At 44.0% G+C, this 25695-nt stretch overlaps 1 protein-coding gene and 1 long non-coding RNA gene across 4 annotated transcripts in view; one reads left to right on the top strand and one right to left on the bottom strand.

The window, feature by feature from the left end:
* Positions 1 to 7767, top strand: part of AFF2 (AF4/FMR2 family member 2) — a 635691-nt gene extending 627924 nt beyond the window's left edge. For all 3 annotated transcript variants that reach the window (XM_019521659.1, XM_019521658.1, XM_019521657.1), the window contains 2 exons: positions 1870 to 2084; positions 7467 to 7767. In XM_019521659.1, the coding sequence (XP_019377204.1) occupies positions 1870 to 2084; positions 7467 to 7588 (337 nt within the window). In that variant the 3' untranslated portion in view covers positions 7589 to 7767. The remainder of the gene's footprint in view (positions 1 to 1869; positions 2085 to 7466) is intronic.
* A 1352-nt stretch (positions 7768 to 9119) lies between these two features.
* LOC109300821 lies at positions 9120 to 24245 on the bottom strand. Its single transcript, XR_002098340.1, has 3 exons — positions 24235 to 24245; positions 11073 to 11076; positions 9120 to 9780 (listed from the first exon to the last, which is right to left on the bottom strand). It is a non-coding gene; the product is annotated as an uncharacterized LOC109300821 (long non-coding RNA).
* Positions 24246 to 25695: the final 1450 nt, after the last annotated feature.

The raw sequence follows: 25695 nt of genomic DNA, 5'->3' as shown, positions 1-25695 counted from the left end.
ATTGTCGAATCCAAAGCCATGAAAACCTCCACCTGGCTTACTGGAAATTCAGGCCACGTTGGCTGACAGCATTGTCAACCTCTGCAAAGTTGGCCTGAATTCCAAGCTGGCAATGAAACAACTTTTGCCTGGTTTCGTTACAGAAATTTTTTCCCACCTCTAGCTGCAATAAGCGCAAGATAGAGAGATTTAATAGACTCACCACCGTAATAATGGCACTGCGCCTTTCCCTGCACAACAGGGTAAATCCAATGAACAGCACACTTTATTTGGCACAAGTGCATCAGCTTGTAAGTGGCTCTAGCAAAACACTCTCGGTCCCCTCGGATACTACATGATTGTTAACTGCTCCCAGACCTAATCAAGTAGAGCTCAGATCTTCTGCACGTTACAAAAACACTGCGGTGGTGTCAAATCACCAGTATGTTTGGAGACTCAGAACTAAAACATTCCTGCTGCAGGATATACTTTGATAAAACATATCAGCTGGGTCAACAGCTACTAACAGCCAAAGTGATAGGAAGCATTGTTTCCGTGGGGCAGATCTAGGGGACCCCATTGCTGATAGTGCAGCTGGAGAAAGATGCTGGGCTATTTTCATTCCGTTTAGAAAATGCAGTATAATGAAAGCTGCTCTTCAACTCTTCGCCCCACGCTTGTGGCCCTCTGGCTCCAGACCTGCATAGCAGCTAGCCAGTACAGGAGATGTAATGTGTTTGCCTTGCGTCCCTGTGCCCACACACAAGTGGTGGGTGAAGGCTGTGTCTCTCTCTTTCCCTGCTTTGCCTTTACAGGACTGATCCAGCATCTGTTAAAGCCAGTATGAGTCTTTCCATTGAGTTCCCCAAGTGTTGGATCTGGCCTCTAATGAGGCCGAGCACGAGCAGAGCGATCTCTATAGCACTCCTCCGAGCTGGAGCAACAATAGCTGCCTGCCTGGGGGGAACAGGATGTGAACCCCTCTCCCAGCACAGGGTCTGGCACCTTTCCTCCATTCTGGGTGCCAGAAGCAGTTTAGCGCTGGCTTTGAAGTGCACTGTGTGGCCATGCCATGCATTTGCTTAGGGAAGTGGTTCCAAATGGGGGCGAGAGGGGAGAGTTTTGGACCCCTTCATCTTGTTCACAGGAACCAGTTTTCAAAGAGAATAGCTGCGAGGGAGCATTCAGCGCCACGTGGCTCTCAACATGTGCGATTGCAGTGGGTGACCTCCTTGCTGCCTGTAGCTGCAGGTGATTCCTAATTGTCGGTGTTAGAATTAAAAGAAAATCTATATTAGAACATTAGTGCTGCACTAAGTAGCTAACTTAAAACACTGCTCTTTATAAAGCACTGTGCAGATGAACTGTTGGCAATTAGAAACAAATCTCCATAGCAAGTCTTAAAGAATCCTATAGAGATATTCATAATCCTACAGTACCCCGAGCTCCTAATACTGCTCTGCAGGGTGCTCTTAAGAATTGCACTTTGCTTATTGTGGTGACTGTATTTGTAGCAAACTGTCATTGTGGTTTCCACAAAATGCTTTGATAATAAGCCAATATTGCACATTGAGTGTTTTCTAACTACCATAGCAGCTTCTGGCAGCAGGTAGAAAAATCATTACAGCTATGAGATACTTCTTTCTCTGAAAGATTGCTATATTTTTATGATAGATTTTTTTTTTTTTTAAATAACAGGTTCATTTGTACGGAGAATTAAATCCCTTTTTATTTTCAATCAGCCGCAGTTTATAACCTCTCCTCTCTTGTAAAACAGGAGCTCATAACTGCACATCTTCTCTGGACTAGGTGCAGATTTGATTTTAAGTGTGTTCAGGAGAGAGATGAAATTATATGGGAGCAGGAGTAATTTGCCTTTCGTTCTTACAGGAGCACAGAAACTCCATCTCCCATGTCTCTCAGCCCATCCCCAGCCAGTTCTGGTGGGAGCAGCACAGGCCCCGCTGGGTCGTCCTCAGCAGGAACCATCACCATCCCCCAGCGCATCCACCATATGGCTGCCAGCCACGTCAACATCACCAACAATGTATTGCGGAGTTACGAGCACTGGGACATGGCCGACAAGCTGACTAAAGAGAACAAAGGTGCCTTGTTCACTTCCTGCTTTTCCGGAGTTTGATAAATGATTTGTGTGTGTGTGTGTTTAGTTTTCATGGGGGAACTGAACCCAGGACCACCTGAGCTAAGAGTATAACCTCTCCAGCATGAACCATTAGACTCCAAATCCACCTGCTAGCAAGTGTAGAAAACTCATCTCTTCTTTTTTAGCAAGCACAGAGGGAGGGCATGTAGCACACACTGAACAGTGGGTTAGGAGAGCAGCTGGCAACTAATTTAACAAAGATGAGCCCCAAGTGATGACTGCCTTTGCGTCTGCACATTTATTCCCCATTTCAGCCTCTCGTGGAGTACAGAAGTTATTTTCCAACTCCAGTTGTCATCCCGCTTAAGGCTATTAAAATGCTTGCTAAGGTACTAGGTGAATGTTGTTAGACGTTACGATTATGCAGTGAGACCGATTATAACATAGGCGTGGAAAAATGGTGACTTTAGTTTGCCCGCAGTCGGCCTATGATTCAATTTATTTATTCATAACAACATAGCATAAGTTTTTACCATGGCTGACTCAGAGAAATGTTGGCAAGCAGTTCTTGGCTGGTCTATATTGACTGTAACGGAGGTGAACGGATGTGATTAAAGGTCAGATTTGGCTCACTGCTTGCAAGCCATTGACCGTCTCTATGATGATGCTATCTGTCAACTTCAGCCTTGCTTCTACCAAATTATTGGCAAAGCTCCCTTTGTTTTCAGTTGAACAGTGTTGGGTTCAGGAACTGTTCTTTGTCTTGGATCATAATGAGATCCCATAGAGCTGAGTGTGCAAATTGATCCTATTCCCATTCAAGTCAATAGCAAATTTCCTCTGGTTTTTGTGAGACTGAAATCAAGTCTTTGGAGTGTTTGATATTTGAATGCTAGCTAGCGAGGGCTTGTTCCTGAATCAGGGACAGCAATTGTAAATGGCACATCAAACGCCTCCCAACTATCTCTAGTCTTATTACACATCGGATAAATTAACCATAGTGTTATAGGTTTTCTTTTTTCCCCATAATCACATCCATTGTCACACTGCATTAAAGTATTCCTTTTCAACTGTACTGCAGAATTTTGCAGTGCTAATGCAGAAGGATGCTCTGATAGGAGAATGAGATGGCGATAATCTTGTAATTAGCTCTGTGTGTTGTGGAGTTGTTAAATGTTCTGTTTGATATTGAATCAAAATAGCTCAGGCATCCAGCCAAAAGACAGAATATGTACCCAGCAAGTGCTGTTATCAGTCCCGGAGCCAGTTAGGGAAAAAAGCTGCTGAGTCTCATTCTGCATTTCTTTGCCCCGTACTCTTTGTTCTTGCTTTAGTCTACATTCAGATGAGCCCAGATCTACAAAGCATGATACGTGTAGTCCACGTTTATATGAGGAGACACATGGACATTAGTGGGGCTTGTTGCATGCATGTAGGCGATTCATGCGAGCAACAGATTTAATTCAATCCCCATTCTTGCATTTTACCCCTTTTTCACAGTTTGCAGCCTTGTGCAGTGGCTTGTAGTGCTGTTTTTACTTAAGTGTTGGAAACCATGTGAGAGAGAACTCAGGTGTTCCTGCACTCTGTAATAGTGTGGCCGTCTTTTGATTCTGGTCCAAGGCACATATTTTCTAATTCAATATTAGCTTTAAAGCAAGCGCTTGAGCACTGTTAAATGGTATCTTGAAAAAAATGTATTGGGTAGCAGAAAAAGATAATGCACCACATTACACCGGAAGCAATGTCCATGTGGTGGGACTAATTACCCTGTCACTCACTGGAGCCAATTAGCGTGCCTAAACAGATACGGCTGCACTGCTTCTAGATCAAGAGGCAACTCTTGATCTAGATCTGCTTCTGGATCTGCGCTTGAGGGCACTGCTCCAGAGCCCCAGCTGGATGCCTCCCTGACTGAATTCTCAGCATCAGGAGGGGGTTAGGCCATGTTGGGCCCTTCCAGTTTAAAAACAGAAAAAGGGGGACACCCATAGCAAACTCCAGGGACACTTTCTGTCAAGCTGAATTACTTCGTCCCTGCCCCAGCTCTCATCCTGTTTCTGGTGGGTCCTTCACAGGGCAGGTTGCCAGCTGCGCTGTCAAACTCTCAGCTGACAGTTCTGGAATCAGATGTTTTTAATCTTAAGTATATGCCCTTTTAAATCCTTTGCAGTATTTTTCCCCAGATGGTGGAAGCTCATCATATCTATTTAGGGCTGCTTGGTACAGTAAATTTCAGCCTGATGTTCTCTCAGATACAGGTTTAATTAGTTGTTTCGGTGTTTGTGGCATCCTAGATAAATGTTTTCGGACTGGGAAACTGCAATTAGGCTTTAAGTAAAGTTTCTGACGTTTGAAGCAATTATTATTATTTATTGGAACATAGAATTAAATCACTGGAGCACCAGCAAGGCTGGGTTATTTCGCTCCTAATTCTATTGATTTCACATAGGAGAGGAAAAAAACATAGGAAGGAAGATTAAAGAACCTGCTAGTTGCTGTTTCTTGACATGACTGGTGCGATCCCTCAGCTTTTCTCATGTTTGCCTTAAGCCATATCACTTTATGCTGTAATGCAGTCGTATCTCACCAGCTGACCAGGGTCAGTCCGGGTCAGTGCTTGGATGGAAGACCTCAAAGCAGCATTGAGATGCTGCAGGAAGCACTGGAGGTGATTCTGTAGCCAGCAGAACCATTGCCCGAGCACAGTGTTAAGTGGCCCGAAGCTGAGACGGTAGCTGTGTTAGATGAGATGAGAACGCAAGGTCTTGACCACATCTTGTTGTGATTATTACACACTCATTGTATGACTAGAGGCTCCCTACTGAGATCACAATCTCATTCTCTTAGGCAAGCGTCCCATACTGAGAGAAGCTTGAAGAGCTCATGGTCTTCACCGACAAGACAGACAATAGATGCCAGATCAGACTGGGGGGAAATCCAGACCCACTGAAGTCCATGCAAGGATTCCCTTTGACTTTGATAGGGTCAGGATTTCATCCAGGGATTTGCAAGGCCACAGAAAAAAGCTGCCTGTTGCCCCTTTCTTGGGATAAGGGTATCTTGGCCTCCTACATGCAATTACAGATTGCCAGTAAGCCCACTTTGACATTTTTGGATGAGTGGAGAGCAGAGCAGTGACATGTCACCTTTGTGGGACATTTCTTACTTCTTTCTCAGCATGGTATTGCTCTGTCTAGTCCTCCTGTCTCCTTCTTGGAAAAGTGCCTCTTGCCTTCTACTCCTCCACTTCCCATCTCCTGAGTGCCTTCATCCTGCCACACTCCCCTGCCTTTCATTGTCCGTGGGCCCACAATTACCAAAGCCATTTAGGTATAGTGCACTGGTTCTTGACAGCTTTTGGCCATGGATCCTGGTTCTGGCATTGCAACCCAACCTCCAGCTGACTCACAACTCCTCATGATCCCACGTCCTTCCAAGCCCTTTTGCAGTAACTGAATTTCTCTGGGAGGGGCGAGCTGCCTTGGTTGGGAGCTGTGATCTAAGAAGTGTCTGTGGCTTGACCTTCTCCTTTCTTAGTTCTTTCCTCTACTGCTGCTGAAGCAGGAATTGTTTGGAGCTGAACCAGTGAAGGGTGCTGTGACCCCCCCAGAAAAGAAACTTCTGAACCTCAACTGTGGCGCCTAGTGACCAGGAGAAAATACTGCATGGCAATCACTGCTCATTCCTAGCTGTTTAAGTTGTACACATATCAAACTAGGACTCTGATAATCTTTGATTTTTCTGCCTTGTGAACTGAGTCAAAACAAGAGCATTGGCAAACACCTGTAGCAATACCCTGATGAACTTCTAGCCTAAGTCAGTACATGCGGTCTGTCGAAAGTGTCAATCCACGGTTTCAGCGACACTGGCTGTTCTTCCCCTCCTCCCTTATAAACAACATAATGTTACTGGTTAGTAAGTGCTACGGTCTGACTCTAGAGGTGACTGCATTTCAGCAAGGAGCACAGTGTATTTGAGATGCCCCAGCAGAAAATCAAGGTACAACTGCATTATATAATATTTAAAACAAAATTGGTAGCTTGTAATATAATGTTTTCATCTGCATTTATTACACAGTTTATATTACTGGGTGATATATAATAGCCTGTTTACAACATGTTTCAGTTTCCTTTGCTTAAATATTGTAATGTGATAACATCCAAAGGGAACACATTGTTAGTGTGCCAAAATACAATATTTTTATTTGACTATCTATAGCCATGTGTAGATGAAACGGGGGGTTACTTCACTTTAAATTGAAGTGGTGGCTTTTTAAAAACACCACTTCAGTTAGGGTGAAGTAAACCCCCGTGACGTGTACACCCGTGTCTTACCTGCCTCTCCAGTGGCAGGGAGGGGAGGATGAGCTCCCAGCAGGTGGAGCAGTCCCTGGGCAGTGGGGAGGGACTGGTGCTTCCCTCCACGGCAGCAGAGCCCCCTCGCACGCATCCGGCTCAGGCAGTCCCAGGGGGCATCGCAGCCACAGAGGGAAGGACTGGGTCCCCACCCAACTCATGCAGGCAGACAGTCTCTGGGCAGGGGCAGAAATCAGGCTTGCCGCTTTTTTTTAACCTTCAGTGGAGTCTGCCTTCCCAGGCTGCTGCCAGGCTGCCTGCCTGGGCAGCCTGCACAGGCCCTGCGCTGGACAGAGCCCGGTGCTTCACTCCGTGGCTGTAGGGCAGCAAACTAAACCTCCTTGGAGGTGTTTTAGTTTGCTGCATCCCTAAGGCGCATTACACTGTCAAATGTGCTACAGCGGCTGGAATTAATGCGCAATATGCTGCCAACACATGCCAACACCAGCACCATTAAAGCAGTGCAAAAGCATTTAACCCACTTTACATGCACACATGCCCCTCATTTCGTCTAAACACAAACTATGGCGTTCTAAGGCCAAGTGTTTTTTTGTTTGTTTTTTTTGTATTATTCCACTTAGTCCAGTGTCTGTCCATATGGACTGTGGAAGAGTTTGCATGATGGGTTACTAGATGTATATCATTTAACAGTAAGAATAATTCACCATTGGAATAATTTACCTAGCAACATGGTAGAATCTCAAGTATTTGCGGTCTCCAAGACAAGACTGGTTATCTTTCTAAAATATATATTAATGCTTAAACAGAAGCAGTGGGCTTGACACTGGCATTACTGGGGGAGCTTTTTGAGGGCTTATACTATGCAGGAGGTCAGACTAGGTGACCATAACAGTCTTTTCTGGCTTTTAAGTCTGTAGAGGGTGGTAATTTAACAGTTGCTCTTGAAATTGCACACTCAGAGTTATGCACTTTAAAAAGCTCACAAATAGCTTGGTAACCAGCATGTGGTTAACGTATTTTTGCACAGTTACCCAAAACAATGACTCCCCTTTCCTGTGTTGCAGAATTCTTTGTAGACCTGGACTCAGTGATGGGACCGTTAACGCAGCACAGCAGTATGACCAACCTGGTGCGTTATGTTCGACAAGGACTTCACTGGCTCCGCACCGAGGCGCACTTGTTGTAGTGACTGCCGCGTGACTCATAACATCCCCATCGTTCTACCTCTACCAGCGCACAGACGATCACTGGTGGAACTCCACTCATTTATGGAACTTTATTCATGTAACTTCATTTTTATTGCCTTTTTTGATATCCTATCTATTGGAAGTAGAAGTCATCATAAATGGAACTTATGACTGAAGAGCAGTATGTGTTGTACCATCTAATCATTTTCGACAGTTTTCTATGCCTTGCGTCTCCTGGATCCTGCCATCCTTATGTGCTTTATGGAATGGTACATCCTCTGCAGTATTGTTTTAAGTCCACACTGCCTTCAAGTGAAAACAAAAAAGCACTTTGAGAAGATATGGATTCCTGAGAAATAGTACAAAACGTCTTAAACATTTTAGGGTATATACAAAAACCCCTTCTGATACAAATTGGTAGAAGTTATAGCTATTCACTCAAAATTGTCCTCCAAACTTGAACCAAGCTGTACACTGGTTAGTTCTGGCATCATTATCTGACACAGTTCACTGCTAAAATGTCATACTATCTGTAGGCCTGGTCTCTAAAAAATAACTTTAAACTTCTTACAGGTAAGAAAGTAGTGTAAGATCACCAAAGGTGTTAGGAGGTAACAGATTGGAACAATGCCTCGCTAAAGAAAGACGCCACTCTATGCAAGGAGGTTTTGATATTTCATTCTAACTTTATTGTTGGCTTAAGTAGGCAGCAGAATGCAGTTTTTAAGCAATTTCAAGCATTAGATTTCATAGTCTCTGTCACCATCCATGTACTAAATCTGTGACTTTTCTTTCCATTGTACTGTTTGATCTCAAACAAATGTTCATCCCATACTTTCCTTGGCAAAACAATCTCCTCTTGCATAGTGACCCAGCAAAAGCACATTTTAACAGGAGCGCTACACTCTAAATGTTGATCTTGTATGTAAAACGCATTAATAAGTGTATTGTAGACTCTAGATGAGATTCACTAGAAATTTAACTAACTGGCTATTGTTGAGACATTTCTAATGCTGTGTGGCATTAATTTACACCAGCTTGGTTGATTTCAGAGCATTAGAAGCAGGCAGTGGGTATGTCTACACGTGCGCATTTACTGTGCAGCAACTGAAATTACTGCACAGTATGAGCACGCATCTATATGTGCATGCCCATACTGCACAGTATATATGGTGACTTATACCAACTTGAGGATAAATTTGATACCTGCATCATGCAGGTATCAAATTTACATCCGATTAGTTACTGCACACTAATGCACGTATAGATGCCTTATTGCGCAGTAACACTATGTGTGTGGACTAATTTGGGACTAACTTTAATTCCCAGTCAGACCATACACAGCGTTAATGCACTTTAACGCCTGCATGTGTAGATGCCAGCCTGTTCCCACTTACTGCACGGTAAATTTAAGCCAGTGTAAATGCACGTATAGACACGCCCAGTGTTACCTTACTTTCTTGAAAACAATAAAAAATTAAGGAAAATCATGAGATTTACCCCAAAGCAGCATAGCATATGCTTAATAACAGTACTTCAGTCTACCAGTTCTCCAAATTACCTCTTTTTTAAGCTCTTTTACTGTTTACCCATGCTGTTATATTTTGGACAATTCCTTTAGTGCACACATAATCATGAGACAATTCCAATAGCATTTTAAAGCAATTGTGAATAAATTAGACCATTTCACTCGCTCTCTTTTTTTTTCTTTATAAACTGCACTGTTCTTGTGGCGATACTGCAAGAAGCAATAGTGCATGAAATAAAACAAAATGAATTTATATCAATAATTCACACGACTTTAAATGGTCTTCTATCATTTTTGATGTAATGCCTGCATACCTTACCAAGCTGTAAATTTCATTCATATAAACAAAAAGAAATGGCAATGTAAATATCATCCTATGTCACATCTCACTGAAATAACCCAATATGCATATTAAATACCATCCAGACATTAGCTAATTGTAATTACCTTCTGATATATAATCCTTTATATCCTTTAATCTAGTGAGTTATTGGATTCCACTCACTGGGTTGTGACCAGATAAATAGAACAAATTTACATTTAAAAGGTTCAGCCTATTACAGATTTTAAAGCAGGTCTTGCATATTTGCAATACGAACAGTTTTAATGATCAGGCCTAGACCCATTGTATATTATTAGCTCCTATTAATAAGTACCTTTTAACTCAGTTTCTTTCCCACAACTAGGTCTTGTCAGTGAAGCCAAAATGAGAAATACATCATTAGATAAATCATTCTTCTAGGGCAGTCTGTGAAGACATTTCCAGAACATGCACTTTCTGGATGACCCGACTATCCCTGTTCTTACAGTAGTCAATGTACCCTTATCTGTTTTTTGAGGGTTTCAGTAACATGACTGAAACATGAATCCAATAGCATTTATCACACTGATTCTGGCCCCTTTTGCTAATGAAAAAAAAAGCCATGATAGCAAGAGCTATTCATCTGTTTCAGAGAAGGGGGATTTCAGAAAAACACTGCACTTTTACAATAGATTAGTCTGGTTGTTTCTGAGAACTCAACTGAAGTATTGACGGTCTGGTGGTGACCTAAGTTTTCCATTCTCTTTCGAGGCCTGGCCAGTTGGATCGACTGATTGTTCTGTCTAATTAGGTGCATTATCCTCCCTTGTTAGTTTAATGTAGACTGAAACCCTAGACCACCATGAACTTATGAAGGATGGATACATCTTGAAATACAATCTTCAGAGACAAGACTGGTCAAAGAGTTAGCTACAGTCAGTATATTATATTTCCCAACTGCTAGTAGTAAATAGACTCCTATCTCAAAATGAACCCTATATATTTGCAAATCTTTTGCCTAGACAGCTTAAAGACTTAGCCCACCTGATTGTGCATCCCATGACTTAGATTGAAATGTATGCTGAATCAATGGCATGATTATAATAAGTCCAGCAGTCAAGCCTAGGATCACAAGCCAACTTCTATTTAGCAGTCTTGTTTCAAAAGCGGCTTAAAAGTAAATTAAATATGGAGAGTGAATTACCTTCTTATCCCCGGGGATGATGCTTCTTTTGGGTTAGTTATTAAGGATTATTGCACTTTTTACAGGCACTATATTCATCACATTTCAAATGCCAACGTGTCATCTTCATGGAATAATTCTCCTCTTTAAACTATTATTTAAAGCAGAGTTAATTGAATGAGATTCTGAGGGGGAAAACATTTTGATCCCTGAGCAATCAGAATTGGACATTTTTTTATCTAGCTCTTTCAGAATTGCTACCTGCAGACATTCAAAAATCATGAATCAGGCCCTAAAAAAAAAAAAAAAATCATGAGCTGGCCTTCAAAAAACCCCCATAGCTCTAGTTAATATTACTTTTGAGGATTCTTTTATTTGCCATTTGTTTTCTTATCCCAGAGGCTGCACTCAAGTCATGTCTTCGAGCTTTCCTTCATAATCATGGAAGTTACTTTTTTTAATGTCTCATACAAATCTTCCGATTCCCATGACTGGGCTTTCAGACAGACACCAAATATCACGAGGCTCAGGATCAAACTACCAGGTCCGACAGCACTGCCCCCTCGGTCTGATGCTAAGTTATGTTCCACAAATTTAGGGCAATATCCAAGTTTTGTGGTTAAGGCTAATGGACTAAAGGTGAACATTTTGGAGACCCATTAGTACAAGATAATAGTGTAGCATGTACTTGAGGAAGACCATTATGAACCACTTAATGTCAAGGGCTTCAGCTGGTCCTAAATAAAACTTATGAACTGATTCAGGAGGAATGCTCCCTCGGAGAGCAGAATATCTCTCTAGCCACTGAAGGTCACTGCACTAGATGTTCTTGGGAGGAAAGCGTGGGAGACCTGTGGTATGCCTCGTATGGTCCATGTTCCCTCAATCACAAGTCTCTGAGGCAGAGCCTGTACTCCTGACTCAGACAGTCTCACTTGGGGCTTTTTCAGGGGTTTTCACTTTTGTTTCTGGTTTAGCTTGTTGCTTAGTGTTGCTAGTGTTTGGGGACATTTGTCCTGACGTGTTTCTCTGTGTTTAATTTGGCTCACAGCTTGTTCCGCGGCCTTGGGACCTTTAATCACTTAATAATCTCCATGTGGAAATATTGATTGTTTTATTTATAGATGTCCTCATTCAAAAGATAGGACAGGTCTGCTGCCTTGGTGCATTTCTTTAAAAAGACATAAGGTCAAGAACTTGGGTGCCTTCTTACGAAACAAAGTAATCAGTGTCCTATTTTAGGATATGAGAAGCTAAAGGTGGACCATTAGCGAAAATCAATTTCTATGGCACTTTTCAATTCACAGATTTTATGACAGTCCTCTATTTAAACTTTCTGACTTGCTTTCAGGTACTTTGAAAGGAATATTTTTGTAATTTTTTGTGCATACCTAGTAACTTTTTTTCCTTCATTTCAGAGAATGTAACTACAATTGCTGAAAGGCTCTGTTATAAGAATAGGCTCTTCAGTGGATTAGGGCTCGAGTCCCAATCTACATATTTACTTTGAGATGGAAGACAAGCTCATCCATAAACAGTACTGTAGTGGGTGTGTGCCGGTGGGTGTTGAGACAGTCAGTTTGCTGCCGGGCAGAAAGTTGGTACGTGGTACTTCCTGGCATAGAGAAGAAAGAGGGAGTGATGCTGTTTTTATCAGGACATGAATGTGTTTGTTCTTCTGCAGTAGATGTGTGAGTTTGTGTGTGTCCAGAGAGAGAGAGAGATTCCCATTCATATTATCTGCAGCATCCTCTTGTCACAAGCACCAGTGCAAACAAACTGAACTGCCACAAAAAGTAATTCCATCTCTAACGGTTCGTGCCTAACCCACTGAATGGCAAAACTGTTACAAGACGGTGGCAGGCTCCATACAAGTACTCCATCAACCCCCCTAGGAAGTATTTGCCATTCATTGCTCCACCCGTGACAGCTCAGTGTCTGTCCAATGGACACTTTTAAAGATAACAAAAAATAAAATAAAATTGCACGATAATAAAGTTATTTTGAACATATTACATTTGTAAAAAGTCCTCCCGCTTGCAAACTATGGAGCAGCTGTAGACACAAAACTATTTGAATCCAAGGGCTAAAATGGTCCTCACAGATTCCAACATATTGGACCCAAGATCTGTGCAATAGTAGATCCTGCATCCATCCCCACCCCTCACACTTTGTTCTGGAGGGAGTAGCAGTCGTGAATCCAGCTCAAAGCCACCCTCACTGCCCTTTACTAATGGAACTATTCACCTCTTTGGCTTGCAGCTTGGGGGCTACTGTAGGTATGGCGATGGGAGCTAGTTTGGCCCTGAAAGCCTAATCCTATAGGTGTTATGTATGTAGAACAGGGGTGGGCAAAATGGCAGCTCCAGCCAGTGGCCAGAGTCCATTTCCCAGCAGCCCCTGCCAACGTGGCTGGAACCAGTTTCCATGGAGACCCCAGCAGCAGCTGCACTGATGGCACAAGGCCAGGGTTTCCATGGAGAATGGCCCCAGCAGCACTGGCAGGGCACTGGCAGGGTGCAGAGCTGCTCCAGAGTCAGGCTGGGATCTTGCAGTGGTGACGAGGTCCAGAGCCAGGGCAGAGCCACGATCTGTAGCCTGCATGCTCCAGGCAGGGCCATGGAGGCAGCGGTCATGGCTCTGCCCCGGCTCCTTGCAGCAGTGACAGGATACTCCAGAGCCAGGGCAGAGCCATGATCCACTGCCTGCATGCCCCTGCCTGGAGCATGCAGGCTGCAGATCACCGCTCTGCCCTGGCTCTGGATCATGCTGTCACTGCCACACAATCCCTGCCCAGCTCCAAAGGCAGCTCCACACCCTGCCGCGTGCCCTGCCAGCAGAGACGGGGCTGGGGGTGGAGCTTGGGGGAGCTGTAGCCCCCATAGTCACCCCTCCCAAAGTTGCCATTGCCCACCCCATACAGACAGCAGCTGAGCTCACCCCACTCCCACAGCACAGCCCTCCCTTTGGCCCCCCCACCAGGAAGAGGCTGGTGCTACTGCTGCCTGCCAGCACTGCTGGGGCCGGTCTCCATAGAAACCCCGGCCCCATGCTATCTCAGCAAGGCTGCTGCTGGGGTCCCCATGGAAACCAGCCCCAGCCACACAGGCAGGGGTTGCCAGGAAATGGGAGTCCACTGCCAGCTGGATCCGGCTCACTGGCCAGACTTTGCCTTCCCCTGATGTAGGAGCTCCATGCAGTCCATTGAATTTCAGTGACCACGTTGCAGTGCTTTACAGGACAAATCCTGTTTGCTTACCTCTTGCTGAGTCCCACTCATGTCAGTGGTATTGATCCTGTGAGCCGGATGGATGGGACATGTGTGTGAAATAGTCAGGGACTTTGATTCTACTGCCCTGTAAGCAGAGTGCCACTAGATGTTGCTTCTCTTGGACCTGGGCCCACTCAGTCGCATCAGTTTGATTGGATTGGATTCTGTTGTATAGAGTTACTCCTGATTTACCCAGCATAAGTTAGAGAGATGAGTTTAACTGGGCAAATATTTAGGGAACAGTTCCTTTTACATGTTCAGAATCAAGCGCTGCTCTAACCCTAGGGCAACTCTACATTAACTCCAGTTTTCAGTGGAATTAATTGGGGGAGAGTCTGTGCCCTTTTCACACCGACGTAGACCTGGTCTTCAGCTGAGCCCAGGTCTTGGCTCATGAAGCCTGATCCCCAACTGAGTGAAGCCAATTATTTCAGTGGAATTGCACCCGTTTGCATTTGGGCTGAGGCTGGGCGCCACAGAGTTCAGTGAATTTTCTCTTGATTCACACTGCTGTCTGAGACTACCTGAGGAAAGGCTGAATAAATGGATGGTCTGTTCACAGATCAAGTTAAGTAACTTTTGACTTCAGTGGGACATGGCTGGGAGTAAGAGTTTCAAGGACCTGATGCATTTATCCCAAAATTTTTCTATTGAGTTAGATAGCTGGCACCAGCAGACATCCTGTGTATATGACAGGGGTAAAGAAGAAGGTCCTTGGTATAGGTCTGCTGACATCAGTAGAGTTGACCCAATATGCACAGACTGAGGATCTAACCCATATACCCAAACTTTTTTTGTCCCAAATATATCTCTATGCAGATGAACTCCCAAAGCTTTATCATAATGCCTCTTCTTTTCTGCCCAGGCAACTCAAACAATTCACATACAGTAATCGGTATGGTAAAGGAATACTGTACTATGCAAAGTCATGGAATCTAGAGTACTTTGTAAAACTGCTTTAGACCGTGGGGTCTGGAAAAGTATCATCAGAAACAAGTAGCTCTTGCTGTCCTGCACTTACCTGATGTAGAGTAAATGTTCACTCTGCACTTCCAAACTGAGATTTTTACACACAGTGCGATTGAAAATTGTAGGGTTCTAAAAACTAGGGACCAAATCCTCTAGTGGCATTCATCAGTTCTTTGCCCATTGACGTCTGTGCTGATACCTGCTGAAATACTGGTCCCATGTACCCTCAGACTGCGTTGTATGAACTAAAGCAGCTTTATAAGTATATAAACTCAAGCTCATTACTAATAGTTGAACATTTTGGATGAAGCATCCAAACTCCCTGCTAAAAGAGTTGGAGGGCAATTTTTTGCCTGCTTTCTAGTCTTGCATATGTCCGCTTTGTAGCTAAAAGGCATTTTGCAATTTCATTTTCTCTCAGTTTAAATATTTCCTGGCATCAGCATTAGCTTGCACAGAAAAACAGCATCTAAATTCCAATGCATCATAAATGCTTTCAGTATAAAGATGGAAACTGCTACTCTTGCTCAGAGACATTGCAGAGGGTTGATGTGTATTTTCTAAGCCAAATGGTTTTTGTACTTTAAAAGTCATTGAAAATAAGTATTTGGGGCCCAGTTCTGCCTCTCTCACCCTGAATGTCTTCATCTAGTTTGTCTCATTGAAATCAGTGGGACTAACTACATGCAGAGTAAATTATGGCTCAGCACACAGATGGCAGAATTGGACACTAAATAAGTTACTTGGATGCAATCAGGAGTTTAATTTTAGCCATATGTGTCATGTGAGGACACTTAGAAACAATATGTACATTTTATCCAAGCTGACAGTCCCTGCAGTTCCATAGGCTATTGTACATTTTATTCCTGTGTGTATTTGACATCTCTGGATTGCATATCTTCCACTAAATCTTAACTGTCCTCTTTCTTCCTTCCTTCTTTTTTTTTTTTTTTTTTTTTTTTTTTTTAAGTCAATGCTCAAAAGGTCTAAGATGTATCATTGCAAAGTGTGAAAACCGGTGTAGAGATCTGGCTATTTTTTGTTTTAATTTTGAGCTCTCCTTTAATCTGTGTTTTAAAATCACACTCCCATTCTTTTAAAGTTGCTTTCTGATTTCTGACAGCCCGGACCCGTGACATGTTTATACCAGTAACCTCCGTAGTTACACTCGGCATCGGGCTCGTGCCACCTGGTGCAGAGTTACTCCAGGAATAAACCTCCGTGGTATTTTTGCAGTACATAGGGGTGGCCGTTTGTTGAATACCCACTGACCTACTCCCCTACCAATAGTGATGAAATGTTGTAATATCACCAACTGCAGCAGCTATCCTGGGATAACGGTTTGTCTGTTCACTCCAGATCCTGGTGTATTTTACAACAGTATAAAAACAGCTGTAAATCGCACTGGTGTAGGCCTGTTGTGTGTCCAGGCCCTGAAAAACGCAATATAACAACTAAAATACCAGGAAAAGTAATAATAGCAAACTAAAGGGATGTTTGCTCTTTTTAGTTGTCTTGTTTTATATCTAGCAGTGTTTGGAATAGTCTAGATAAATGTGTAGTCTCTCACTTAGCGTCTCCAACTGTGGCAAAAGCTTTTGTTTTGTTTTTGTTTTTTGTGTAGAAAAATAACCAAAATATCGGGAACATTTATATATGCTTTCTTCTGGTTACTGGAAATAAAGATAACATGGTGACCTCATGGTCTTCCAACCAAAGTCGGATTTAATTTCTACATTGATGTGCAACTTAATTAGCCATTGAAATTAGATTGCAGTTTACTAACTACCCCTTTAGCTTGCATTCTTACTTTTTATTTACTATTAAAGTAGCCTTTTTGTGTGTGTGTATGCAAATATCATATCCATAATCATTGCAATTCCACAAGGTGTCTTTGTTCTGAACAAGCATGTTATTCTTGTAAAGTTTTAAGTATAAGTTAAGATGTTTTGTACAGACCAAGGTAACTGTTAAAATGTCAAGCAATTACTGAAATGTTGTATAGTTAAAGGTTTGATTTCTTTTGCTTTATATGTATAAAATTGTATCCTGCCTGTTTTGCTTTGTGTTTCCAATGTGTTGCACAATTATGCATTTTGTTTACATTTTGTTCCTTCTCAAAACAAACAAAAAAAAAACCCCAGTAATACTTTATGTACAAACATTTTAAATGTACTTTTGTTGTTTTTAAACACAATGTCTCTGTATAAATAATATTGGTTGAACTGGTACTTTTGTGTCTCTCATAGAGGGATTAATTATACTGCCAGTGCATTTGAATTATTTAAAAAAAAGTAAAATAAAATTTTTATGAAAATGTAACCCATTTTATAGCTATAAATTATTCCGCATTCAGCTCGTTCTCATCCCAGGGTACAATCAGGATGTTATGGTAAGTACCGTTTGTGGGAGAGTTGTCATCGTTTTTAATTTTTAACGATGCATTGGAGTCATTATGGAGAGCTAAAACAACTCAGTGTTGTGAGATTACATTTTGCTGATGCCACTCAGGAGGTGATGAGATAAAGAGTTTGTCTCATTCCCCTAGCTGTCCCCATTCGCAAGAGGAGCATCAGAGTTTTGCCCAACCCCCTGCTAAACTGCTAAGAAGCCAATCTGGAAAGGAATAGCTTTCAGAATTGGCTGGCAACCTATGACTTAAGCTAAAACCTGCTGGTCCCCTGCAGAGGGGGGCACTTCACAGAATCATAGAAAACGTGGGTTGGAAGGGATCTCAGGAGGTCACATCTAGCCCAACCCTCTGCTCAAAGCAGGACCACCCCAGCTCCACCATCCCAGCCAAGGCTTAAACACCTCCAAGGATGGAGCTTCCACCACCTCTCTGGCTAACCTGTTCCAGTGCTTTGCTACCCTCCTCATGAGAAAGTTTTTCCTAACATCTAACCTAACCTAAACTTCCCTTGCTGCAACTTGAAACCGTTGTTCCTTGTTGTGTCTTTTCATTCCAGGAACTCCCTGGGGCCTAATTGAAGACAGAACCAGAAATCTCATGTTTTCCACCAACATCCCTAAACAGCTACAATTCAGCGCCAAGAATACCAGCTGCGAAGAGATGAAAAGCTCTCAAAAGATGCCTCCCTGAAAACACGAAGTCTATGCCTAGTGCCAGAGCTGAGCACCCGCTGCAGGCCAGTACAGGCAAAGCAAGGTGAGCACAGCCACCCGGAAAAGAATTACAGGGCTAAAAAAAATTCTGCAGTCCACCTGGTTTACAAGGTTAACGTATCCCGCTGAAAACACAGGGCCAGAGTCACCAGAATTGTCTGGTGCCTTTGCACCACCCTGGCAACACGAAGTAGGCATCAAAGCAGCTTATCCAATCAGTTCAACGGGGTTATCGGTTTATCAGCTTCAGTGATCAGCTCAGTGCTGCCTGGGTAGCCACACAGCATTGCCTAAACTCTGAAAGCCCTAGGCTAGCATTCGCTGGGCCCAAAGAAAAAACCTAGGATGGATTTTCTGGAATGCCACTTGCTGAGCTATGCCACAGCTGTGGTGGAAGGTCCCAAAAAGGATTTTAGTGGTAGAGATAACCGTCTGTTGGATCATAAGTGCTGAGCGAACAGGGGAAGGAGCATCTATTGCCTCTTATCATCCACAAAAAAAAAAGCCAGCCATGATCAGTTTGGTCAGCTCAGAAATGAGCATAAGAACTGACTCTAGACTAGTCAGCTCATGTCATTCTCTGCATGTACAGACTTGTAATTGGCTGTGAAGTGATCTGTAATACTTGCCTATGAATGATGAATGACTCCACATAAACCTAAGTTGCATTTCATTGTCAGTACCAGTGCACAACTCTGGCTGGGAAGGCAAGGGCCCACTAAAAAAATGCAGAAGTATTCAGCCAGCCGCTACCCACATGTAGCCTAGAGATAGCAACAGACTGTGGGCCCCATCCTGAATTGGTTCTGGGCCCCAGGGGGAACTCAGTACCTAGTGCAACCTTTGTGTGCTGCTAAAGGAACCAGTGTACATAGGAGGGAGGGTTTCCTTCAATTAGTTTTGCATTCATTTCACCAGAATTAAGAGTGCCCCTCTGCTGGTGAAGAAAACCTGGCTTGTCTTAGTCTCATATTCTAGAGCCATCGTGTATCACTAGTGCACTCACAGGGACTGATCCTAATGTCTCTGATTTCAGGGCACTTTTGGTTGGGCCTACAATGTCCAAGGATAATTGAATTACTGCCTCTGCATTGAAAATGACATTTAGGCACATTGTTATTGCCCATGGCCAACTAGAGTGTGTCTAATTAATCAGGGGCCTTGTCCTGAGGGCTGCGGAGCGTCCAAATTCCCATTGGCTTCAATGACAGCGATAGATGTGCCACAGTGCCAGCAGTGTTGTACTTTGGTACAGTTTGGCACTTGCAGCTGGGCCCCCCATGCACGAGGTGCAGACATTCCCCAAGAGCCAATTCCTGGTTCCCCCAAGTCCCACTTAAGCTTCCAACTCTACCTCCATGTCATTTGATGCAGGTTTTAAACCCTATTTCCACCCACACAAAGCTGCTTTTGAGTTTTCAAGCATGCTTAGAAGGCTTTGCGCTGGTTGTATGTGCTCTGTGTTGGAGTAGGATCACCCAGCAAGGTGTGCAATTGTGTGCTGGTCCCTGAAAATGTGGGCAAAGAATACAACTGCTGCCTGGTGGAGCAGAAGGGCCCATCCACCTTTGAATGGAACAAGAAACCCAAGTCACAGCATAGAGGGGGCTTGAACCTGCATGGTTTATTCCTAACAATGTGCCAACAACTAGGAACTGGCCAGGGTGGCCTCCGGCCTCCCTCTTAAAACTGTCCCACTGGGCAGCCATAAGGGGAAGGTAGGCAGGGATGGGAACAAAGGCAACCAGAGTATGGTTCAGACACTGATCTAACTCGTGAATGCCCTGGATTCTGTGCCTTACCCCTGCAGCTCAGGTAAAGGCTGTTCTAGCAGTAGTTATCCATTTTATCCCATGACTATCAAATGCAAGAATATACAGTGCCTTTTCACTATATGTGTAGAGCCCAGACCTCTTTTCTGCTAGGACAGCATCCAGCCCCCTGAGCAACATTGTACTACGGCCTATTCCTAGTCTATCATTTCTTTCCTTCTTGATGGCCGTGCAAACCAGATCCAAGTGGAAAGCTGGAGGGTTTTCTGGGCCTGGTGACTATAGGCATTTGCTGGGAGTGCAAGGTCAAACCCCAGTGGGGCACCCTGAGCAAGTGCCCTAACCAAGGCTCTCGGGCCAAAAGTTGGGAGGGTTGCCCTCCTCTTCTGTCACAGTGGCTAATCATTGTTCCTCCTTAACCACACACTTTGCCAGACACGCCTACTCCACCAGCAAGCCCATGCAGTCATGATGGGGCCATCTAAGCATGCTCAACAGGGTATGTGCAGCTGCACAGGTGGAAATAGGATTTCAAATCTGCATGAGTGACAGCCAAAAAATACCACTTGTGGATGCAGTGGCTACACTTAGATGCAGATACAGGAGTTAAACATGTAAAAGTGAAGTAGGATTTAACTCTTAGGGGCTTTGGAAGTGTGGGCTGGGCCTAATGCACCCTGGCTGCCTATACACGTGCTCATTGGCATTCTAATTAAAATGCATTGGAGCAGACTCTATTAATCGAGTCTGCTCCAGACTCTAATTAGAAAGCACTGGCATTGCTGCAGCGTCGGGTGTATTAAGCCCCTGTGCATTTTTAAATGGCTGCAGGACACTTTATCTAAACCTTGTCAAAGGCGGGTTAGATAAAGCATCCCATAGCCATTTTTAAACACACAGGGGCTTAATACACATGACGGTGAAGTGTTTTAATTAGAGTGGCTGCCCGGGAACCTCTCTGATTAAAACGCCTCCCCCCCTACCTCCAAGCACCTGTATAGGCAACCCCTAAGTTCAAACCCAGCTTAGGGATGGATTGTCAGTGAAACCTCAGGCAAGACATTCACCCACTCATGTAAAGTGAGAGCCCTACATTTCTACTCCACAGGGCTAACATGAGGCTAAAAGCCATGCGTGAGGTGCTCCAGTGGACAGAGGCATAACTCGCTATTTCGGCAGAGGTGGCCAAGCTCTTTTCACCCTGATTGTTGTTCTTGCTACCTGGGTTCCCCAGTAGCTACCATTCTGGTGCCCCTCCTCCCCCAAATCACCATCAGGAGCTGGTGCCCTGCTGAATCCATCCTAAGCGCACTACTAGGAAGTAGCTAAAGGCTAGCTATGTTGTTAGACAGAATGAGATGCCGTAATTGTTTTTCAGCCAACAAAGAAGGCTGATCTGTACACGCAAAGTAGAGGAGTTACACTTGTGATAATTTTGGCCCATTGCAGGAGGCTAGTAAAGCCAGTCGCAGCTAGTAAGGTGTGAGCTATAGGCAGAGCTGCCACTGTAACACACACAGCACTTGTTGCTCACCCTGAAAGGCCCATCCTCTCCTTTCATTAACCCAAGGAGCTGGTGCATAGAAAGCATTCCCTAAGTCATCTCACTAATGTGCAACTACCCTCAGTCCCCTTTGAGTAGGCTCAAAAAGAAAATATGACCGTGTTAGAGCCAGGCAGTAGAGAGAAATTTCCCTCAGTTGCATATCAAAGTCCCTTTAAATATCTTTTTATCCTTTTGATTAAAAAGGAACGTGTGAATGGAGATTTTTCAGTGCTGTTCCCCCCATACTGTGCTTATGACGTTGGAAGGACATTACTGTGGCTAATGTAAATGTGTCAAGCACACAGACCATATATGATGCTAATGTTAAATAGATGCTCAAGGTCATATGAGAAAGGTTCCAGTTGAAACTTGTAAGTCAGGTCTGCAGACTGTCCTCCTCTCCCAGTTATGAACCACGGTCTCATCTGCCTAGGGGGTGTCACAAAGCCACCCAGATGGTACTAAGGGATGGACCTACTAGCTTAGAAGGAGAATTAGGTTGAGAAAGAAGGCAAAACGTCCTAATGCCTTTTCCCACCTCCTGAAATCCCTGGAAAGTTCTGGCAGTAATTGTCCCATTCATTTTTCCATCTCATTCTACGGCTTTGGTAGGGGCTGTTCCCCTGTTCTTCCTGCACACGTCTCGGATTTGGGTAGGCAACTGGTTTGGGATCAGCTTTGACATTTCAGGATATATATTCTGCTATAAAGGTTCAGGGTTTGAGCCTAGATTCACCTGCAGCTGGCAATTTTTTTTCCCCGTGGGGTGAGGATGTTGGCTGCAAAGCAGTGTTTGAGTTAATTGCCAGTTAGAAATATTTCAAACTTTCGAATTTTTTTTTTAAAACAGAAATATTCTGGGGTAAAAAATAATGATAGTTCTTCCCCACATTTGTTTCCTTACCCAGTTCTGTGCCAGTCAGATTGGCACTGAAGAGCACAAGAGAAAGTGCTTCCTCTCGCGGCTTCACAAAAATCTGAATTCAGTGTTGGAGCATCTGTTAACGCTACGTCCTTTCTAGCTTTCCACCCATTTATCCTATAGCCATTGTTGACTAGGCCCAAATACTTCTCTGTCACATCCTTAAAACTATGGAAGTTAAGGGGTTTACTCTGCATTTCAAGCAAAATTCACCCCTTGCTATGTGCCAGCCAAAATATCCATGAATCCATGAAGTGCCACTTATGCACTCCATTTGGGCTAAAGCGAGAGACCAAGTGCCCCCCGCCCCCGGAGGGAATTTGCTTTCTGTTACGATAGTGCAAGGAAGAAAGTCTGCACCAGGATTTGGCAACTCTATATTCTCTGCCTATCAAGCAGGAACTAAATAAAAAGGCTCTTATTGTGCTTCAAGCCATTCATTTAACAGCAATCACCTATGTGTTCAGGATGTGCTGGCAGGGAATTATCTGCAATGGGAAGCTGCTTGCCAGTGAGTGTTATAAAAGCTTGTTGGCTTTAGCTGTACCTAAAAACAGATGCACATCAATCAGCTAAGTGTAACAATCAGACCCAGGATGCCTTCACCAGTGTGGGTGCTGAGTAACCGCCACCCCCATGCAGCAACCTCACTCCATATGGATGAGAAGCAAAGGAAATGGTTTCACTTATCACCTCCAGAGCTGAACTGCTAGAAATGTTCTGCTTCAACACAAGTGGTGCATGGGGACCTGCCCGGGTCTGAGGCAGATGGGTAAGTTTGAGCCATAACACCATTGTGAGGGAAGGTCAGCTGGGCACTCTTGCTAAAAGTCTCTACCGCTGAATGTTTGAAACCTGGATACAAAGACTTTTGGGCTCTTGGCTGCAGAATTCAACTCCTCTACTGGTCCATAAGAGCCAGCATTGATCAACTTTAACAAAAGCCAAACCTCTTCACCTATTTCCTGACTGCACAGTTGGACCACGTCATGAGAAAAGTGTTACCTCAATAGAAAGAAGCCAGTGCCTAACCACGCTTGCTACCATACTGCAAGATCCCTGCTAGCATCTGAGATAGACTCGTTCTCATCAACTGAGACATCAGTAGGCAAAGAGCATGCAGTTCCTTGCTCCCTGCAATGTTAGGCAAACCTCAAGCAACTGCATGGATCTGAAATTCAGCGCGAGATGGAGAATGGGTCCTAACCTGACAACGCAGCAGATGCAGGAATCCTTTCGAAGCAGGTTTCTTCAGGCCCTTGGAGCTGGAGCACTCTGATCTTCCAGCGCCAGGAGAAGTGCCCTCTCCTACCCCTCTATAAGCAAACTGGTGCTTCCCCTCGCTCGCTGGTTCCTAGAATAGTCAGGAGAGAATTTTGTGTTGATAAGGGCTTTGTTTCTATATATGGTATTATGGAAAAATTGAAATGATAAAGTTAAAAAAAAATCCTCAGCCTTGTCAAAATGAAGTACTTTAATAACACTGTTCTTTTATTTCCCAAACTGTTTGTTTCACCATTTTTATTTTACAAGGATTTTTTACTTTTTTCTTCTGACTTGGGTCAATGAGAAATAAAATGGCGGCAATTCCCTTAGAGCAGATATTCAGCTCTTCCTTGGGCCCTGATGATGTCATCAAGCTAGTTTTTTTCAGTTCTTTCTCTAAATATTCCTTCAATCTCCACCCCCTTACCCAGTTCCTTCACAGCGTCTTCATTGCCTCATCTACCTCTTCTTTCTGCATCCTTGCCTCCTACTTCCCTCTCTCTCTTTCAGTGCCTGTTCCTTTTCTCTTCCCAATGGCCAAGCCCCTCACACTTGAACACAACCCCAACATTACAAAAAGAAAACAACCAGGCACAACACAATGGCAAACACATGGCGCTGACAGGTCCCTGGCAAACTACCACACCTCTCACTCCATTTGTGCCTTATACCTGGTCTCTTCTATACTTCCTCTGTAAACCCTTTGGCTAAGGAAAAAAAGTATGCATAAACCGGTATGAGTGATCAAAAACCAATTTAACTCTGTAACACAACAGAAGTTCAGAGCACATAAGCCACCTTCAAAACAACCAAAACCAATTTAAGATAAACTTGGATTGATGCAGTATCAGACTTAACTGATTTAGGTTAAATCAGTTTATTGCACTTCTGTCCCAGATCCCCTCCAGATTCAAAGTCAACTCACAGATCCCCGACATCCCAGGATGCTTTGCACCTCCCCCACAGACCCCCTCCCCCTCACAGGGTGGGCAGTCTAGCCTTGGCCCAAGCTGTCTGCTCCAGCCAAGCAGGGAGGCATGCTGTAGCCTGGCATGGACTGCTGCAGGCATGTGGCTGCATTTCTGGAATTAAAAATGAATGTCTGTTCACTTGCTTATTAGTTCAATCTCCGCTGCTTAGACTAAGCTGCAAAGACTGAAACAATTCAGCCTCAGGCTTTTTGACTGTCTGTATTTAGCCTTCAGGGGAGGGCTAGTCTCTGGCTCCATATGGATACTGTGCCCATTGCAGTGGGGCGCCAATCTCTGTTAAATCTTCACTTGCTACCATAGTACAAACAACACAGAGGAATTGGGGAAAACCCAGTGTGTTCCTGTGCCTCGCACAGCCAGCGTTTGTCCCTGCAAAGCTTCAGTTTCCATTAAAAAGGATTGCAGGATATACCCAAAAGCAGAATCAGTCCCTTCAAATCTGGCCAGGTCAGGTTTTCCTTCCTCCTGTTTTCTCTTTCTCCCCCATTTTCACCCATGCCTGATGAAGACTTCAGCAGCCGAAAGACAGTAGTTGCTTTCTCCAACAACACTGCTTCACCCACAAGGGCAGTGTGATAAAAGCCTTTCCGTTTTAAGGGACGTGCTTATGCTCATCTAAGAGTGATAGACTTGAAGCAGAAATTTCTAGGAGAAATACGATGGCACAAGGTCAGGCTAGAAGATGATAATGGTCCCTTCTAGCCTGAAAAAAAAATAAAAATCTATGAATGTATCAATCTTTTCAGCTGGCCCTTCTCCGTGTCTTTGGAAGCAATGAGCCCGATTCCAGGCATGACTCCGACCTCCCTCACACCGGCAGCACTGGGCGTCCATGCAAGCGGAAGCAAAATTCTGATTTTGGCTACACCTGCATAAAAGCAGCTACTCAGGTTTTACATGGGTGTAAGAAACATCTGGCTGTCATAGCATCCCACAGGCAGCACCAGACTGCCCTGGTTCGTGGAAACACAGCCTCAGCCTCTCAAGGTGGCATTTTGATCACAACCACCTCTAAATCAATGGGGGTGGGAATCAACCCTTTTGTCATAAAGAACCACAGGACCGCCCACAAATCTCCCACTGACCTGAACAGGACTCCCAAAGCATCGGCAGTCACTAGCTCAAAACCCTGGTATCTAATCGGCGTCACCAGACCCATCAGCCTACAAAGTTGGCGTTCTCTTGTGTTTATCGGCGTGTAATTTATTGCCCTGAAAAGTCCTACTTTTC

This window comes from Gavialis gangeticus, unplaced genomic scaffold (assembly GCF_001723915.1).
Source record: "Gavialis gangeticus isolate Ggan-Ray unplaced genomic scaffold, GavGan_comp1, whole genome shotgun sequence".
NCBI lineage: Eukaryota > Metazoa > Chordata > Crocodylia > Gavialidae > Gavialis > Gavialis gangeticus.
Note: the sequence above shows the minus strand (reverse complement) of the source record. Positions and strands in the feature narration are given on the sequence as shown.